Below are 20,181 nucleotides of genomic sequence, written 5' to 3'. Positions count from 1 at the left end.
CAAACACTGACCTCCTTGCTAACACATCCATGGCCACTGCTTCCCTGCACCTAGCCCGGGTCCACCCAAGAAGTTCAGAAATACCCCCTCCTCCCATCATGAGAGTAACTCCATGGATGGTCCTTTCATCAGCAGGCAGCAGCAAGAAGCGTCTAACACTCTGTGCACAGCCAGTTCCTTATTCCCCTCTCCCATGGGCAGTGGCAGCACACGTTTCGCTCAGACTGCAGCAGATGCTGGACATTTGTTCTGGCACCAGATGCTGCCCTGGGACCCTCCTTTCTGCCCTCCCCGGGGCCTGATCAGCTTCACAGTTCAAGGAATACTAATGCTTCCCTCAAATCCTTGCTGAAAGACAAGGCTGCATTCTTCTACTCCCAATCCACAAGGTAACTGTTTAGATGACCCAACTTGCATATGTAAATTGAATTCTTTAGAAACCAGAGTGCAGCAGGACTCCAGACAGAGCGCTTATGGGATGCTCTGGGACTTTTTCTCTCTTCTGCACATATTTTTCTAGGGAGGAAAACAGGATTGCTGGCTAAAACTGGGTGGGAAACCGTTTCACATTCTCTGAACCTTTTCTGAGACTTCAGCAAGTTTCCATTCTGTGCTGGGACAAAGAAAACAAAAAAAAAAAAGATCTCAGAGTGGTTAAGGAAGCGACCGCAGGGCAGGCTGTCTGCCCAAGTCAGCCAGCAGTTGGCTGGGCTGGGATGGCATCTGTGATGCAGAAGGCCCTGCCTGCACATCCCGTGTGCTGGGCCCCCGGCCCCACGCAAGGCACTTCTCCCAGGTCACCAGGAGGCTCCATCCCTTTGGACAGAGCAGTTATTTTGTGTGAGATGTTGGAAGGGAGTCCTGAACCCACCTCTCACACTGCTAACTGCAGTGACTGCCCTGCTGCACTGCCAGCCCAGATCCTTACCCTGATGACCACTGAATCATTTGCTTGTAGTAGAAAGGTTCCAACAACAGTGACTGACAGAGGTCAGTGGAGGCTGAATCACTGCTTGAACTGAGGGAATAAAGTCCTGCTTGAATGTCTGTCCACATCCCAGGTGACTGTTCCAGCAGCCAGCCACTGGCTATCCTGTGCTGAACAAAGCCTTTTCCCAATGAAACTGATTTTATCACATCAAGATATTTGTGACTGCCATGTAGTAGCTAGCAAGAAGCAGGGCAGGTTTCCTGGTTTCAGAACGAATCAGAGGTTTCCTGCCTCCAGAATGGGATGAAATGCCATTACAGCTTGCTAGGTTGCTCAAAGATGCCTATGCAGCCCATGTGACTTGAATGACTGTTTCTGTACAGTGCCACCTGGACATAAGTTGAATTCAGGACACTTTTCTATCATCCCCATAATAAGTATGGACAACCCAATCACACTTTCAACACCGTAGCTAACGGAAGCGATGGTTTTAAATGTAAACTCTTCTTCCCTCTCTGGCCATGAGAGTCCTTATTCCAAAGATCAAGATCTTGCTCCCAGAGCAGCTAATGCTCAGCTTATCAGATCATTTTGGTGTCCTTTCTCTTTGGGGTCTGCAATGGTGAAACAGCTTTGCTTTGTACAATATTTGAAGATCTTCTGATGTACAGAGATATAAGAATACACACATCACGTCAGGCTAGAGGAAATGACACCTCTTGAAGGCTTGCAGGTAGTGACAAGAGCTCTCCTCTCAGACTTTTCTGCCTCATGGGTGCCTTCACCCACCCCATTACCTGGAATAATCCACCACAAGGCTCTCATGTCTAGAAAAGAGATGCAAAAGGTTGTTTCGATCTGGTGAGCAGACGCTGTCATTCAGCTTCAAAAGTGTCCCACCAGGAACGTTGTGACACTGGAGAGGGGTGACATTTGATTTGAAAATGCAGGCTTTCTGGCAACTGGATTTAAGACTTGGATTTAGAGTCCCTCCTTGAATGGATGGAATGAACAGGACAGCTAATGGGAGCAGGCTGAAGCAGTCTGGTGCATAACGCTTACATTTGGTCTACTTTAGTGGTTTAACTACTGATGCAGTGGCACAGTAAAGACCTGCTAAGAGATGCAGCTCTGGGACATCCTCGCTCAGTCACCACGCGAACACTCAACAGACAGTTGGTCAGTACCAACAGGATGCAGCTGACACTGATGCCTGATTACTTTTCCAATATTTTTTCATACCACATCAGGTGTGAGATGAGAGATTCTCCAAGAAGTGTGATAAGAGTAATATGAAGGGCTCAGGTCTGCAGAAAAAGGATCATACTCAGTACCTTGGGGCTTCCACAGACTTGCAGATGTTTGGAGGTGATGTGACACCGAACAGGCCTTTTCTTTTAATTATTATCGTAATACACTTACCTGCTCTTCTGCTATTGCAGGTGCCAGTAATTGTCACAGATGTGCTGCATGTGGTCTAACAGGAACTACCTGCATTTCAGCAACTAGCAAAATAATTATTGTAAAGTTCTCACATTCTAGGACTCTGGGAAGAAAAGAGCTCTCTGAATGAGAGATCCTGTAAGACAGTGACTCACTGGGGTTTTATGCATGCGACCCTTAATCTTGTCTCAGAAAAATACCACAAGAGGATGCCTTATTAAATTATCTGTTCAACTATTTATTTAGCCCCTACTGACTTGAATTTTTGAAATAGCTTTCTAAACAGAGAGGGATATTCCAGCTCTTCGGCCAGCATTTCAGAGCCATCCATTTAACTCCCTGTCTTAGTAATGTACAATTCTCTCTTCACGCTGGCACTGAACCTCCATCATCAGACAGAATAGCTCACTGAGGATAACACATCATGCCCACCAACAAAACACCAACCTATGTAAGGCAGCCAAATGTCTCAGGATGCAGATTTGATGCTAGGAAATAATAAAATGGAAAACAGAAGTACTTAAGTTGTGTTACTTAGGGACAAGGTTTAGTGGGCAATATTGGTGGTAGGTGAATGCTTGGACTAGATGATCTCAGAGGTCCTTTCCAACCTTAATGATTTTATGATTCCACCATTTTAATTTCCTCTGACTTCCAGCATGCTTTTATATGCCTCAAGGGGCCACAGACAGACTCAGTACCTGCAGCAGCACCCCACACACCGGGGCAGTTAGGGAGGATAAACCAAAGCAGGAGCCTCCCTGGGCTGATGGGTGAAGATGAATGTACAGACAAGGGGCCTGCACTGGGCTGCTGCTCCTAATCACATTCTTAAGAAGTAGCCTTCCAGTATCTCATGTTGCATGTATGAAAGATTTCATCTTGTTCAGAGCACATGAAGGTCCAGAAAAACCTTCCCAGTTACTGTCCAATGAAGTTTTACTGAAAGATCAACATAATGCCTGGCGAGCCTCAGCTTTCCAAAGAGACAATGTCACGAGCATGGCTGCATGAAATCAAGACCTTTGTTATGTGATTTACTCTAGAGACATTTTCAGGAAAAGCCAGGCAGGAAAAGTATTCAGCTCAGGGGAGCAGCTCAGATGATTTTAGATAAAGATGGATCTTCAGCAAACTCAGAGGATGGGCATTTTGGTGTACTGAGCATCAGCCTCTGCTAGCCTGAAAACAACTGTGTTTGCTTCTCTTACTGGCTGTTTATCTGGCACTTCAGCAAGGCACTGCTGGTCAGAGATGGACTAATAAGGATGCAAGGAGGAAAGAGTCTTGCTCAAGGGCCCGAAGAGAACTTGGCAGAGCCTATTTGCACCCATCTGCTATAACCACAGAGATTAACCCCTCAGATGGAAGACAGAGAGCAGCCTTACCAACAAGCTGCTTCATGGCAGAGAAACTCTGAACATACTTTGGATGTTAGAAGCAGGATGGCATCAAGGAGCACGTGCTTTCCCATTCAACCCAGGATGCAATTTCCCGATCAGATTAGGAACTGGTGGTTGAAAAGGACTATTGAGGTAAAACTTTGGCAGCAGCTGAAGATGAGAAATTGGATTTTTTAGTTAGAAATATCCATAAAGTCCCTATCACTGAACAGCCAAGAGCAGCTTTTATCATTCTAAACCAGTCACTTTACGAAGCAGCAAGACTGCACAGTCTTTCATCTCAAAAGCTCAACAACAGAAACTTTGAAGCAGTAACGAAATGATGCAGAACTCCACTCCAAAAATTATAAAGGTCCACAGGCAAATCCAAAGGCAGTCCAGCAGACAGAAGCTGGGAACTGAAAGCTGAGCCTTCTCTTTCCTGCAGGAGAAATAATCCCCAAACAGCCCTCCATAATATCTGTACAACCCCAGTTCTCACAAGACATAGCATGAAGTGAAAGGAAAGAAATTTCTAGCAGCTCTAAAAATCTCAGATGAAAAAAGCCGTCAGATAGTCTTTCAGACAAACATAACCCATCACACCAGGGCAGTGGCCAGGCTGGGGGTGACTCAGCACTGCTGCCCCTAACATCATTTTATTTCTTCTTCATTTAGCAGTGAACCAGAACTTTCTGTGTTTCCAATGACTTATAGTAGTAAAAATACAGCATTCCAGCAATTTTTTTCTCCCGTGAAATACGAACACAGTCCTACCCACTGTGGCTCCCTGTTAGCATACTTTCCCTCCTTGGGGGGCTCATTTTACAGCCACCTCGAGAGGCCCCAACCTCTCGGAGGTTGTGCTGAGCATGGTGACAAGGGGACATTGCCAGCCCATGGCCCAGATGCTGCCCAGACCGAATGGGATGGGAAGCAGGAGCTGGAGCACAGCCTGAGGCATGCAGTGGTTGCCCATGGCCAAGGCGACATCGCCCTTCTGTTGGAGCAGCTGCCTCCTGCCTGTGCAGCAGTCCTTCCAAAAGCACCACAGCCTATTTGTTTTTTAATTAGCTATATTTTATATACAGATGTATGGAACAAGATGATGTTTCGAGCCAACAATCAGCGTGACGCCCACGGGTTTCAGCAGGGCCAGAAACCTCTACCTGAAGGACAGTCCCTCCTGGATGCCCCACATTCCCATGGAGTGGTTTGCTACTCACCATCAACAGGGCTGAGGTACTCGTGGAGGTGGGCCGTGCTAGCTGCTCCGCCGCTCTGCATCAGGATGTCCCCATAGGGGTTGGGGTGGCCGGCCATCAGCGTCATTTGGTGGTAGTAGTCAGTTGGGTTGGCTCCTGGCGGCGGTGGGGGCAGCCCAAAGAGGCCTCGCTCCTTCAGATGCTCGTGAGCCACTGCCGAAGCCGAAATCGAAGAGGAGAACATGGGGAGAAGGTTCCCAGAGGACGTTAGAGCTTGGCGCCGAGGCAGGCGGACGCGTTCCCCCCGCACCCCCACCAGCCCTCACTGCATGGCCCCGCTCAGCGTGGCCATGACGTGTGCTTGGGCGTGTTTTTTGCAGACAAAAGAAACCAAGCTGGGGCCTCTGCATTCCTCTATTTCCGCAAATTTATAAACAATCTCTCGTTCCCCCTTTTAATAATCCTCCCATTCGGACGCAGCCATCACCCCGGGGGGGGGGGAGAGGGCCTGGCCGTCGGCAGCAGTAACCCTGTCAGCATCCACATCCCTGCTTATTAGGGAGGAAAGACGAATACAACCCAGTTCCCGATAGCGGTGCGAGGAAATTAAAGCCAAGGTCTAATGCATAGAGCTAGGTTTAGTGTTTGGCAGCATAAAACCATTTTGGCTGCCAAAGCCAATTGCGCTCACTTTCTCCCAGCTGTAATTTTTCAAACCTGCCTCCCCACCCGCTTGCCCCATTAACTTATTTACTGCAGCCTTAAAAAAAATGAAAATGAAAAAGAAAAGGAACCCAAAACACAATGCTTCTTTTTCATAGGAAATAACAAAACCAGCTTTGATGGGGGAGGATGGTGCAGAGCACACATGCTCACAGTTTAGTGCAGCACGGAACTCAGGCACACATCATGGTGAGGCCACAGAGAGGAAGCACCCTGCGTGAAGACCCCATTTCGGGAGAGGGAGGGAGGATACTCATCTCCCCATCAATGTAGCAATGATTTTTACCCACAGAAGATGGCTGAATGGTGTCAGACAGTAAAGCAGGCTCTTGCTGCAATCTGGTGTGCTCTGTTTGTCCCGTGGTGGCTCAGGAGATGACGGATGATAGGATTTGGAGATCTATCTCAGCCCTTAAAAAAGAAACTCCGAGGTCCTGGAACTCTCTCAGGAAAACTTTGCACTTTCCCCTTTCCCTGCTTGGTCTCTGGTCCCAGACACGGGGAACCTGGTGTCCGTGGTGACCCCATGGTGTGGCCTGTTGGGGGTGGGTGGGTACCACCACCTCCACACACCCTCACCATCTCCTGAGAGCTTCAGCAAAGCAGCTCAGGAGAAAGAAGAAAAAAAGCACAGCCCCCTCCTCTGCCTTGGAGCTGTGCATATCTCAGGACGTGAAGTCAAGGGGAGATAACCCAGGCAGCACCCAGGGCAACTGTGACCCTGTTGGAGAGAAGTAAGGCTTCTGGTAGAGGCATCAGAGTGAGCAAGCTCATAAGAGAGCCGAGAGCTCCAAAGAAAGGAACATACTTCAAGTAAAATATTTATAATACGATCCAGAGGTAATAGCTATTCTCACGCTCTGCTTTCTCAGTGCAATGATGCAAAACAAATGTGTAGTTAAAGGGGAGGAAGAGAGGGGAAAAAAATGCAGAAGAAAAAGAGACAGCTTTCCCACTTCAGAGAGCAGCTGCGGAGCCTTCACAGCTGTAAATCCCTGAGCTGCACATCAGTGCCGGTGAGCTACAAAATCTCTGCCGAACAAACAGCACAACATGAGCATCCCGGCCCCGGTGGGATGGGCAGGATGTGGTGGGGCAGGTCTCTTACCGTCGGCGGGGCTGAGCCCTCTGGCAGCGGAGATGACGGAGAGCGTGGGGCTACCGTGGACAGAGCGGAGGTAGTGCTCCATGTGGGGTGTCACGTAGGGGTGCGGCGGGCTGAAGGGTGACTCGCCAGGCCCAGCGGGGTGAGGAGACAGACGGATGAGGGAGATGTCAGAGATGACAGGGCTGCCGCTCAGGGGAGGAGGCCTGGGGAGGAAACAGAGAGATGCAATCCCTTGTAGCTGTCTGTCGTCCAACAGTACTGGGTTGGACTCATGAGGAAGGAGGCTGAGGAGGGGTTAAATATTGCATGATGTGCCTTGTGCCGGGGCTGTGTGGAGCCAGAGCAGCTCCTGTGTGCAGGGAGCCAGCCCAGCATCCGCATGGGGAGGATGGAGATGGAGGGACATCCAAGGCCTCCAGCCTGCTGCTTAGCCACATGAATGGCTCTATCTCAGGAGCCCTGGGCACGTAGCCCTCCCACTTGCGTCAATCAGGGCTTGCACAAACCCCCTTGACAGGTTGGCCCTACGGTTCAGAGGGCAAAAGTTCAGGAGAGTTTTTATTGCATGCTTTCTGGGGGCCACTGCTGCTAAATGCCTCAGATCTTCCCCAGGCGAAGTGTTACCTGAGAAAGCAGTCAGTAAATGCTGGGGAGTCAGCAGGTAACAAAAAGTCAGAGGCATGTTTTGGCATCTGAGCGGTTTTAACAGGGTGAGCAAGGGTGGAATAGAAAGCACGCAAACATATCCCCACCACATCCTCCATCCTCTTACACAAACCACAGAGGGTGCAAGGAGGACAGAAAAACTACACGCCTTGACCTGAGAAACAGTGAATTTGAGCTAGATGCCAAAACAGGCAGAGCTGCCATCAGGCAAAGTGAGAGCTAAATCTGCTTTGTGTTAAGACGTTGCTGTACTACTGGCCTGCTGGGTGAGGAGCTGCCTGGACACAAGGCTGGTGCTGGGGTATGACAAGTTCAGGCACACCACCTGCCCCTCAGGTCCCATCCTGCCTTATCAACAGCTCAGGTGCATTGTAATTTATTCATAATGCTTGCATATCAACAAAACCACACAGAAATGTAATGTGAGCTTTGCAGACTTATTCAGCAGTTTACGAGCATGTTTGTCTTTGTTTGATCTGTGCGTTTCTCTGTCTTTCTGATAAATTAGTAAACCTTGTGGCTTTTTTGCACACTTTCTGCTGATGTGTAGTAAATTAAATGTCTTTTAAAATATTTATAGTTCAAAGTACTCCTCTGTAGAGCTGCACACCATGGCTTGCTGGTGTGAAATACAAGGCAGTGAAACCCTATCAAAGCAAAGCTCAGCAAGGGCCTTGCAGCCAATGTGAGCGCTCCTCACACCATGACCTTGGTTCCACCAGGGGAATAATAGAATAATTAAGGTTGGAAAGACCAACAACATCATGCAGCCCACGTCAGCCTGTGCCTGTGATTGCTCCAGACCACGTCACCCAGTGCTGCATCTCTTGAACACCTCCAGGGACAGTGACACCACCACCTCCCTGGGCAGCCTGTGCTGCCTCAGCTCTCCTTTGGACAAGAAAGTTTTTCTCATATTTAACCTAAACCCACCCTGGTGCAACTTGAGGCTATTCTCTCTTGTCCTATTTCTCATGAGAAAAGAGACTGACCTCCACCTTGCTACAACCTCCTTTCAAATAGCTGGATCCCCAGCGGGATCGATCCAGCCTGGTTTCTTTCACAGTACCAAAAGACAAATTTATGATGGCGTTGCTATTTCAGATCTCATAACTTCTCCACCTGCGCTGTTACAGCATTTTGTTACCCAATTTACAGGGCGACTGAAGCCAGCCTCCAGAAGTGCTGAGGTGAGCTGTTGCTCAGCACCTTTCACCATGACGTCAGGAGAGCTTGGCCGCAGCCGGTGGGCTGCTTTCTCCCACGGCCACTAATAACAGCGGCTGAGCACGGAGCCGACCGATTTATTTCTACCGGGGAGGAGGGAGAAGTGAATCAAAGTCTCTGTTCCAGATTTAGTTTCAATTCATTTCTAATAATCTCCACTGCCTCATCTGGAAAAAATGAAACAGGATTAAAAAAAAATGATGTCATTAAGAAAACATCTGACTAATTTTTATTCTGACGAAGTCTTAATATAAGTGAGGGGGGATGTAAATTAAAAGCAGCCCCAATCTTCCCTGGGCCACAGAGACTGCCTTAATACATAAGCCATGAAAGAAGTTTTCTTACATATACAATAAGTTCCCTCTTTCATCAGTACTCACAGCTTCTCCCAAAAGGGCTGTGAACTTCTTTGATGCAGGCTTGGAACTATGTATTACCAGGTTTACGAGCCTTCCGAGCCTCCGTGGATCAAACTGTGAGGCCCACATCTAAAATGTATATAACAATATGAAGGGTTTGCTGTTCATTTTCTCCATGCTAAATTGGGCAGAAACACTGGAGTCCCTCAGAACAGGAAAACTCCACCCTGGCCAAAAAGGTAACACTGGGAAAAAGATCAAGAATTCACTCAAAACACATGCAGCTGGAGAACTGGGCGGTACTTCAACAGGAGGTTGGCCCTGCGTCTACAGACCAGGCTGGTGAGCAAGTTCCTCCCAACAGCTCTGCATAAAGCCTCTGCTTGCCACATCTCCCCATCTGCGTGTCAGGATGATCACGCTATCATTCTGGCTTGGCTCTGAATGCGACCAGGCAGTGATTACATCTTGCTGAAGTATGTTTACAACTCCACCAGAGCATATCCCAAAATAACATGTCTTCTAGTAGCAGCCTACCGGGAATAGGCCAGAACCATGGCTCCTCCACACCTAATTCCCCCAAAAACTTGTCTTTTCCTCTCTTCCTGGTTTTCTCACTGGCATTAATTCTAGTCCAACCTCCAGTCTCAGGACACGCCATCCCACCAACACTCTTCCAATGCATTTCTGAAGGAGCTGTGATTCTGGTTTTCACACTGGCTAAGGGAATCACGTGTCCAAACGACATTAAATCTAATGGGAGCCAGGGACCTGTTTTCCCCACAGCAGTGGCAAGATGCCCATGTTTGATTATTAATGCTCACGACTCGTACAGCAAATCTCATCTCTAAGTAAGTGCACAAGACCTGATGAATTCCCCCACCCACCAGAATAGGCTCTCTCTTCCCTGCTCACACTAATACTGGGGAGATATTAGCTGACCCCATCTAAGGGCTGCAGGGTGATGCTGTTGGCAGTGTACTATCTTTACCGCCTTACACAGCTTTGCCAGGGCAATGGGTAACACTCCCCAGAGAGCACAGAGCTTTGCACCATTTACATGCTACGTACCAGCCATCCCCAAACCTTGAACCATCTCATTGCAGGTCTGGAGCCCCCACAAAGGGCACCCAGCAATGAATGCAGCAGTAGAAGAAGTTGCACATTTCTGAAGTAATCTCCATCAGTTAAACAAAACACAGAAAAATGGAGACAATTAACTACCACCAACATCCCATGACTAGTCTAAACTAATGTTTACATGCCAAATGCATTCATTCAGCAGAAAACAAAGGGCTGAATACTTTTCCATATGCTTAATGGAATATGGACTCTTGCAGGCAATTGTTTTGGTGTGCAATAAAAAAACTGCACAGCGGCTACACAGGAATGGAAGCTAGGAACAGAACTGCTCTTGTGGGGGTAACATTGCCTGGTAGAGTTTTGCTATAAAAAAAAGCTTTTAAAAACCAATGACCACATCCAAACCCCACATAAAAATCCTTAGATTTGTTCCTTAAGATAAATCAAACATCCTGGCCTGATTTTCATAAGCCCTGTGTAACCAGAACACCTCCCCTTGCCCACGGGAGATGTGGAAGATCCATAGGGATACCCAAAAAGGGACCACACTCATGGCAGACACTACGTAGGGGATGCCACAGCTTTGTGCAGCAGGAAACCTACAGTGCCCCAGTTAAAGGGTTCAGTCTAAACAGCTCTCGCTAGCCCCTTGACTTCACCTCTGTTTATTTCTGATTTAAGGTCCGTTACAGAAGGAAGGGCGGAAGGTCGTGACTTGCACGGTCTGGTCCCCCCAGGATGAAACCCTGCAAGGTCCCTCAAAACACGGCACCTTTCAGAGGTCAAACCTGGGCCACAATGATATAATTCATGTGGTATTCCATCACTCACAAAGATTGCCCCCTTCCCAATTTTTTCCACTTGGAAAGCAAAGGATGCACAGATTGCGGTGTGCCAGCAGGAAGTTGTCCTGACCTTACATGCCTGCCTGAGAGCCTGACAATGATGTGAGAGATCATCCCTGCTTCCCAGCTCTCCCAGCACCACGGTAAGGTTCTAACAGTCCAGTAAAGTACCCGATGCCCTGAGATGGAGCTGTCAGTCTGAAGACGCCAGCTTCATATCCAAGTAGGAAGAAGGGGAACCAAGACAAATCACTGCTAACTCCCAGCCCTCCCCTGCTGAGATGTTTCTTTTTCCTGTATTTTATCAGCTTTAAAATGAGATAAAAACATTATTTTTTTTATACTCACAAAAATGGATATTACAGAAAATGAAGGTTACCTTTACCAATTCAGCAACTAATGCTCTTGCTGCGAAGCTGGACAAAAATTGCTACAGCTTCTCTGCAGAAATTTAAGGGGCATGCTTTGAGCAAATCCCATTTTCTTCTTTCCCCTCAAATATGGCTTTGAGGCACTGAAAACTAGAAAAATAATTAAAAGAAAAATATATTTAAACAGTGAGGGCAAGCTCTCATTAGAACAGTTTATGGAGGGAAGTGGTAAATACAGCACTGCTGCAATACCTTATGGCAAAACTAGATGTTTTTCTAAAAGATGGGTTCGAAGTGTTTGGAGGTTTGGAATTTTAATAGTAGGAAGGAGTAATTTCATCCAGTGTAGAAATGAAAGGGAGGAGTTCTACGGCTGGTGTCACAGATGTTAGATCAGATAACTGTGGTAGCTGCTGTGGGTCTTCACAGACGAAAATCTCTGAATATAAAAACCCTTATTTGTGGATTTGTGGTTAGGGCCCTGCCTTTAGAAGGACTTACTTAGGCATTATGAAAAATCCCACTGCACGTCCATTGGCAATGGTAGTTGTCTAAATACCTTTAAAAATTGTGCCTTAAAGTCTAATTTTGTACCACTATAGTCAAAGAAAACTGCCACTGACTGTGGCAGGAGGAACAAGAACAGGCCGCTAACTTGTTGATTACACTATTTTCCAGCCACGCTGTGGAAACAGCATAGTAAATATGGTGGTACAGTTTCTCAGTCTTTTTTTTTTTCCATTCCTTAGAAAAACACATTTTTAATCCACTTGATGTGTCTGTATTAATATTTGTAATCAATGAAATCAAAAGCATTTTGGTTCAAACTTCAATTTTTTATTTTATTTTTTTAATCTAAGGCCCACCAGAAGTTAGCAATGTTCTTGAGCTCACGGACTGCTGACAGCATATGGGGACAACAGCATCTCTTGGAAGGAGCAAAGCTTGCACTAGAATAACTCCGTATAGGGACCAGTCCTCAGATTAGAAACTGTCCTATCTACATGCAGGTTCTTACTCTTTTTACACAACATTTAGCACAATGAAGGTCTAGCCTTGGCTGATACTTGAAGGCACAACTGGAACACAATAGAACAATAACAATATTTGTTATTAAAATGGAAGAAAAATGCATATTTTAAATAACTAAGATTGCCCTCCATTATGCAACACAAAAAGAAGTCAGACATCAAAGGTAGAAATCAGAGTTGATATGGGACCTTCAAACCCAAATCAAATTAGTGTCTTGAGGAGAGACCTTTGATTTAAGCTTAACAGCGGTGATTTTTTCCTGGGTTGTTTTATACTTAATCAGCCACACAGCCCTCTGTGCAGACATATGTTCCCAAAACACATCAAAGCAAGTAAACATTCTGTTTCAGATCCTAATATCCCTTTTTTTATCCAATTATCTTACATGATCTTTTAATTTAAGTTCTGAAAGCCCACCTTTTCACACAAGCTTTCCTTTAGCAGTGGAGGTAGAAGGATGACCACCTCAGTTCTTGTGAGATACCCGCCAAGAAAAAAAACACAACACAATGAATAAATCAAAGCATGGCAGATGAGTCTCTAAGATAGTTTACTGAGAGACTAATGATGAAAGCCTTCAGAGAAGAAGAATATTTTAAGAAGGGGAACTTCAAGGAAGGTGGCTGAGGGGAAGAGAGGGAAGGAGGGCTAGAGAATAGACATGAAAGAAAGCATGAACAGAAGTCACGAAGTCGTTGGCAAAGAAGAGCCAATGAAAGTAATCTAGTGACAGACAGAAGGAATGATGCAAACCTGGAGTTGTGTGAACTTCTGGCTCAAGCCACCAGATGTGAGAATCTGGTTCTGAAAGCCACAAGATAAGAAAGTTGGGGTGTAAAGATGCTACGAGTTCATGGTAGGGAGGGGATGAGGGCTGGGAAGTGACTTTGCAGATTGCAGGGGGCTAGTGAAGTGGGAAGCAGGGAGGAGTGCGATGGTGCCAGGTGGAGGCGCAGACCAGATCCCCAAGGAAGAGCAGAGCAGGAGGATGAGGAAGATCTGAAAGCATGTTCAACCAGGGGGAGTGTGGGAAACGGGTGCTAGAAAGGTGTGTTAGATGTGACACAGCTGTTTATCTGCATCTGATTGATTTCTCTCAGGGCATATGGTGAGGATATAAGTACTTTTGAGTGAGTATTTTGCTTATAGCTGTGAAGACACTGGGCTTGGGAAAACAAATGGGAAGTGTATGTGTGTGGGGAGGAAATCTGAATTTTTGATCCCTGCCTAGTGTCTTCTGGCCATGCTACTTTTGGGTGTTGTTTTTCTGCCTTAAAAGAAAATAACATTCAAGTGCTAGGGAGTGGCTTAACATTTAAAAGTCTGTACCTATAGTATCTCTGAGAAGTCCCTTTCCATGTTACGCTGGCATTGACCTGCTGTGGAGATGGTAAGTCACTAGGAACAACAGTGCAGCAGTGAAGCTCATGGAAGAGTCAAGCAAACCACAGAAAATGCCTATTCATTCATTACACTTTAAATCTGCCTTGGCTCCGTACCCGTCATATCCCAGAAAGGCAAAAAGGGACATTCCTCTTCATCATGACTGTAATACAATCAACTGGCTGCAGCATTACTCCAACCAATGTTAACTAACGGAGTCTATGTCAGACATCTATAATTTCATGTTAACAAATTAGGTAGACTCCTGCATTTCCTGGTACCTTGAATGCCCAAGAAGCTCATAACTTCTCTTTATATGCAAAATGTCAGGGAAAGGGCAAACAATGTTATGCCAGAAGACCATAGCCAAATCACTTGGTTGGAACATGCTGTAAATCATGGGGCAAATGGAAAATGAATCTTTGTTCCAGGGCAGCGTCTTCCAGCATTAATGCTGCTGCTAATACCCTCCTTTTCTAGTGGGAAATTTTCTCTTCCCATAACTCAAGGTCTTTAAATCCTATAACTAACCAAGACACTAAGGAAGGAAAACCTACACCCAATTAATTACAAAACACGTGGAATTTCTTTTGTCTTTCTTCTGAAATACAAGGGAAAGCCACTAGACTTCATGCTTTAGAAAGATGCTGTGCTTGCTCCAGGCAGCAGTAAGCTGTTGTAACCAAGTGGAACTAACCAGGAAAATGGTTAACAAAGGGGAATGAAAAGGAACAGGAACAGGGACACCACAGATCTCTACAAAGTCCTTTTAGACACAGCCGTCAGTCTGTAGGCACAGGTGACTGTGATAGCCACACAGAAATATCTCTCACATGCACACCCCAGATACACTGCTGCTGTGCTGCATGTACCTGTCTCTGGTGCATCACAGCACAAAGAAGTAAAAGACACACATTCCTATAATAGCAAAGCTTTGGGTTGGAGCTTGACGGGTTTTCTGTAGGAATTAATTTTATTGGCATTTGACACATTTTAAACAGCAACAGCACTCACAGAAACCTCCAAAGGGAAATATTCACGAACAATATATAATAAATACATTGATTTCTAATAATAACCATCTGCCCTAAATCTTCTTGCTGACAGGTTTAGTTGGACCAAAGGCCCCTTTCACATCTACTTCGTGACAGTTCCCATCACTATATAAAGACTTTGAAGTGCCCTAACGTGCAGTAAAATGCGAGATAACCTACCAAACTGTCAATATTTCTTCGCTTCTAAAAGGAAATGCTAATGGCACTCAAAGAGCTCAAGATGTAATGTAAGATCTGATCCAGCGGGCTGGCTGATCTAACCATCCTCTCCTTTGCTATGAGGATGTGGAACAGCTAATAATTACATGCTGAAGAGCAGAACTAGGCAAAAGTTTTTCACAGATAAAACGACTACAGGGAGAAAAGCTTTTTTATTTCTAATGAGAGCTTCTCTCAGAAATACCTTGTGTTTTCTGTGCAAAGTAAGAGAATTAACAATATCCCTCGCTCTTTTAATTTCTTCTTTTTAACTTCTTTTTTAAATTTTTTTTTTTTTGATCATTAGAAAAAAAAAATAAAGTGCACCGGAATGAAACATGGATGTTTTTAAAAAAGCTGGACAATATTCAGCTGTTCATTTTCCAAAGGTAAAAGATGAACACAATTCAGAGAAAGCAGGACCTCATTCCAATTGACTGCATTAAACACCTGGCTTTTCTCTACCATCTCCAACTCGCAGTGTAATTCCCTTGTGATAGGAAGGCTCTATCACAAGGGAAATTAAATGTGATAAGCCAAAGCCCAGTCCTATGGTAAAACCTCAGCACTGGTGGAAGAGTTGTACAGCTCCTACAGACTTCAAGGGAGCCAGGCTGCCCCCTCAGTTCATCAACTCACGATAAGAAGGGATGTGATATTTTGTATTGTCAACCATGTACCACCCCAAAATCAATTTGAGTTATTCTCAACAGCTGCCCTCCTTTCAGTTTACAAATGACACAGGAAAATCTGACATATTTTTCAGTTAAGGAGCAGGAAGCTGATGTTCCTCATCTATTTACTGCAGAAAACTTATACCAGTGCTTTCCAACCTGTGGTTTGCAAAACCCTTGAAAATCACAAAGAACTAGGAGCTGTGAAAGAGCATAAAAACCCTGCAAGCCTCCTCTCACTCAGGTTAAATTCGCTATACCATGCTTAACAACCCCACCCAAAATTTTCAGGGAGTCCACAGACTGTAAAAGCTCAAAAACCCCTCACTGACCCTGTCTGTCCTGATATCAATAAAAACTACATAGAATACAATTACAAAGTAATCACCAACTGCCACCTCATCCATCCAATACCCCCAATACTAGCTAGTGCTGGAACAGGCATGATGGAGTCATCTCAACTCTGCCAGCACCGAGGTAACCACATCTCCCCAAGTCAGCATCTGTAAGTACCTACTGCAACACCTCCCTTCTGCTGCCAGCGGCTCACCGCCATGCAAAGGGAGACCTGCGGGCCTCATCTTTCATTCTCTTATCTCATTCAGCTATTCCTTATGCAGACACATTTCTGTATACAAATCCCATTATACTTGACCCTCGGTTCACCCTGTTTCCATTACAACGCTGTAGACTCAACCAGACTTGCTCCAGTGCCAACTCTGTGCTGTCATTCCCTGAGCAGAGTGGTAATAAAGAAATCACTGTTTTAAGCTGACAAAGAACAGATTTCTTACTAAGTAAACACTGATGTTTTGGTAGGGAAATTAAGTTATAAAATTGTGTCTACAAAGGGAGACCATACAGATGGAGTTTGTTAAGAGACAGCAACACAGTCAACAGTGGTTAATTCAATTGCCTGCTACTTATCAGATATTTTTTTTCAAAGGCTTATCCAGCTTTTGTAAATGCAAATGCAGAAAAACATTCAAAGAGTCATCGCTGATCACTGTTTTAGCTGGAGAGCTATACAAGCACGTTATACAAGCTATAAAAGCACATGGCTTTTCAAGGAGGAAGAGCTCGCCCTCGCGCATCTGCTGTGGCTACGTCAGGGTCCAGTAGACATGACACGTACCAGCCAAGGAGGAGAGGACATGTGAGCACAGCACAGCTCATCGCCCTGCTACCACGTGCCAGAGGCCTCCATCCACATGTCATGGCCTCACTCCCCCAGCCACTGCCCTCACCTGACTTTTCACGCATACAGTGGCCCACACCTTCCTTCAGGTCAGCCAAAAGCAGGGCGTTAAACTCAGCTGTGAAAAGACAGTAAATTCAATGTCTCCAGTACTCAGCTGAGCCTCGAATGAGCCCATCCCTACCCTCAGATGTCAGATTCCCAAAGTGGTCTCTTTGGGAAAAGCGTGATGTAAACTCTCAGGTGAGCCAAAAAGATGTTAACATCGTGTGCCCTTTAAATGATGGACTTAGTTGGTAAAATGAGATGTGCTGAGGTCAGAACTATGTAAATACAATAATTTTTATTACCGTAAGGTAAAAATTTTTTTTAAAGAAGACCTATAGCTGAGTAATTAAGTCACAAAGTATTGGTTCTATTTAAAATTCAAGAGAAGGGCTATTAAACATAATCATATTTTAATGAAAACATTTGAAATGGCTTTAATAATTTAGCACAAAATTTAATTTAAAGATTTTTCTCCAGTTTTGGAAAAGGCAAACATAGGGCTATTGTACTGTGGTCTGGGAATGAGAAAAAAGAATTGCTCAGGTGCAGTGGATTATTTAACCTACTTAGACATCAGTGACAAACAAACCAACTCAGGAAATCAAAGATATGCCAAAATCCTGGCAGCAAGCTTTCCACGTGGTAGCAGCCTTTGAAAATCCCATTAGTCTTCTTTTAGCAAATTCAAGTATCTTATGCAGCCTGCATTGCTTGCAGTGGGTGTGAGCTCCCATGTACATTCAAGAAGCAGCCAGCTGATCAGGGGAGCTGGATGTCTACACAGATGTCCACTGGACTAGATGTCTACAAGTTTACTTTGCACCCACTCTTCACATGTTTTGGGTTTTGTTTTTTTTTGCATCTTTTATTTAATTTGCTGAAGTAAGCAAAGGTCGTTGCACGTGAAAGTAAAGCAGGTTTTCAAAATGTTTTATGGTTTCTATATATATAACATTATTAGAAACCAAGGAAATTCAGCTATCAGAACCGAACTCCTACTATTAACAATTCACTTTACATGCATCACATAACGGTGCAAGTTTTAAAGTTGTTCATAATTAAATGGCAAAATATTTACTCTTGCTCAGCACTCAGTACACATTTGATACTCATGAATGCTGTTAAGATTAATACAACCATTCCCACCTGCTGTAAAAACTTCTAGCAAAACAAACAAACAAAAACATACAAGGAGGTACAGTTCATTTTCTAAGCTCAAACACTGAGTATTCGAGAAACAGAGCAAGTGCAAGTAGAGTTGGTAAGACCTGTGAGTGGGAGATCAAACATTAATTACACAAGTGCCACTTCAAACCTTTCATTCTGCTGCTCTGTGAAGCAGGCTGAAAGTTTGACACAACAAAAATAAAGAACAAATACAGTCCATGCTATTGTATCCCTAGAATTTTACTGTCATATTTTACAAGCTTTTGCAGCGCTCCCAACAATGCCCTCTCTATCTTCTACCTTCATCCACCAAGAAGACCGCGTAAAAATCTCCAGTTTCACTTCAATCTCTAGCTCTGCTGTACTAAGATCTGCTCCCAGACCATGAAGGCTCTTTCGTTTGAAGTTCAGAAGCATTCTGAGGAGCACAGACCACAAAATGCATCATACGGAAAGAGGTTATCAGTACACTTTTCATCAACTAAGCACAGTAACGGATGGAGGAGGGCACAATTAAACTGCACAGACACAATCACACAAACCCTAACTACACTGGAAGTTCACAGATTGCAATAATTTTGCTGGTGAACGTGTGAACCACAGAATTGCCCTGCCTGGAACAAAAGCCACCAATGAACACAGAGATGGTAGGGCTGGGGTTGGTTTTAGGAAAGGCAAAGCAATGAAATCAATCACAGCAACCAGAATCTGGATAAAGGCCAGTTTGGCAATGCAGTCAGAAACCAAATGAAGGGACAGGAAACCACCGAACCCAGTGCAAGTTTATTGGGAGGAAGCATGATCTGCTCCTCAGAGGAGGGCACCTCGAGGAATTTTCTATCCTTGCCTATGCCATTTGCTCACTGATTTACCTTGGGGCAGGTCACACAACCGATACGTTGCACCAGTTTGATATACCTGAAGCAATGCAGTCTCTGTATGGAAATGAAGCCCAAACCTCTGTTCTGCTTAGCATCATCCTTATCAAAAACCATCTCATACTTCAACAGAAATGCAAATCCTGCTCTGCAGCTATCAAGCATGGAGAAAGCAAGCTGATAGGATCCTGGACCAAAGGGAAAGAAGCTACAGCTCCCAGTGCTCTCGCCTCTCACCTACCTTACATTTGGCAGAAGCTGTCTCTTAAAACAAACAAATAAGTATTTGAAGAGCTTCTTATTCTTGCGGTAACGCTCATCTCAGCACTGACAGGATTCAAACCAGACACGGCTGTGGGAAATCTGGAGTCGTACCAGGTTTAGCCCTCACATGCCAAGAGAGGTCAAGACCCAGCCAGGACCTGAAGGGGATGACTTGCAAAGAAAATCCCAGGACACGGAGGAAGTGGTGTTGGTGGGAGAAGGCCTTTCCCTCTGACTCACCAGGCAATGCCACGTGATGATGCTCCAGTGAGGAACGTGAAGTGGTTGTCATTCTCATTCACTGCAGTCCCAAAGTTCAGTGTATATGTCCTCAATAGGGGTCACATGGGACTCTCTTAGAAAGACAGAGCTTGCAAAATATCTAAGCTGACTCAGTTTCATGTTAGCCTCTTATGTTTTGGTCATCTCCTCATTGCTGACCCTGAGGAATGGACTGAACTTTCCTGACCTAACCTGATGTTAGGTTTGGTTATGTGCTTGTACACGATTCCTTTCCCAATGATGGCTAGAAATTTAATTGGAATTTGGAAGGTCTTATTATTATTATTATTATTTTTTATCGAGTGAATAAAGTGATTTGGGAGCAGCTGACACTGGTTTCACCATGAAAGGTGAAACCATCATCAGCTGTCTGCTCAGAGACTTTTACAGGGAATAACAGACAAACAGGTAATAATTGTACTTAAGCAATCAAATGTACTGGGACAAAAAAAGTCTATAGATACCTTGCTTTTCATTGGTTCTTGGCATTACTTCTAACACAGAAACAGTTGGGTTGGAGAACTAGGAAAAAGGGGAAAACGCTAGAAATAACTTTTGTGTAATTTATCCTCTGGGAACTAACTTCAATATCCTTCTCTCCAGTCTGCAGATATTAGAATCCACCCTAATCTGGGCTCTGCTGTATACCATGGAGCTGA

The 20,181-nt window shown here is 45.0% G+C and overlaps 1 protein-coding gene across 2 annotated transcripts in view; it reads right to left on the bottom strand.

Moving 5' to 3' along the window:
• Positions 1-20,181, bottom strand: part of GLI2 (GLI family zinc finger 2) — a 175,420-nt gene that overhangs the window by 31,558 nt on the left and 123,681 nt on the right. For both annotated transcript variants that reach the window (XM_065751149.1, XM_065751151.1), the window contains exons 4-5: positions 6,793-6,995; positions 4,983-5,174 (exon numbers count right to left, since the gene is read on the bottom strand). In XM_065751149.1, the coding sequence (XP_065607221.1) occupies positions 4,983-5,174; positions 6,793-6,995 (395 nt within the window). The remainder of the gene's footprint in view (positions 1-4,982; positions 5,175-6,792; positions 6,996-20,181) is intronic.

Source organism: Cyrtonyx montezumae, unplaced genomic scaffold (assembly GCF_038088225.1).
Source record: "Cyrtonyx montezumae isolate F1298 unplaced genomic scaffold, pur_monq_1.0 scaffold_7, whole genome shotgun sequence".
Taxonomy (NCBI): Eukaryota; Metazoa; Chordata; class Aves; order Galliformes; family Odontophoridae; genus Cyrtonyx; species Cyrtonyx montezumae.
The sequence above is the reverse complement of the archived record's forward strand: the minus strand, read 5'-3'. Positions and strand labels throughout refer to the sequence as shown.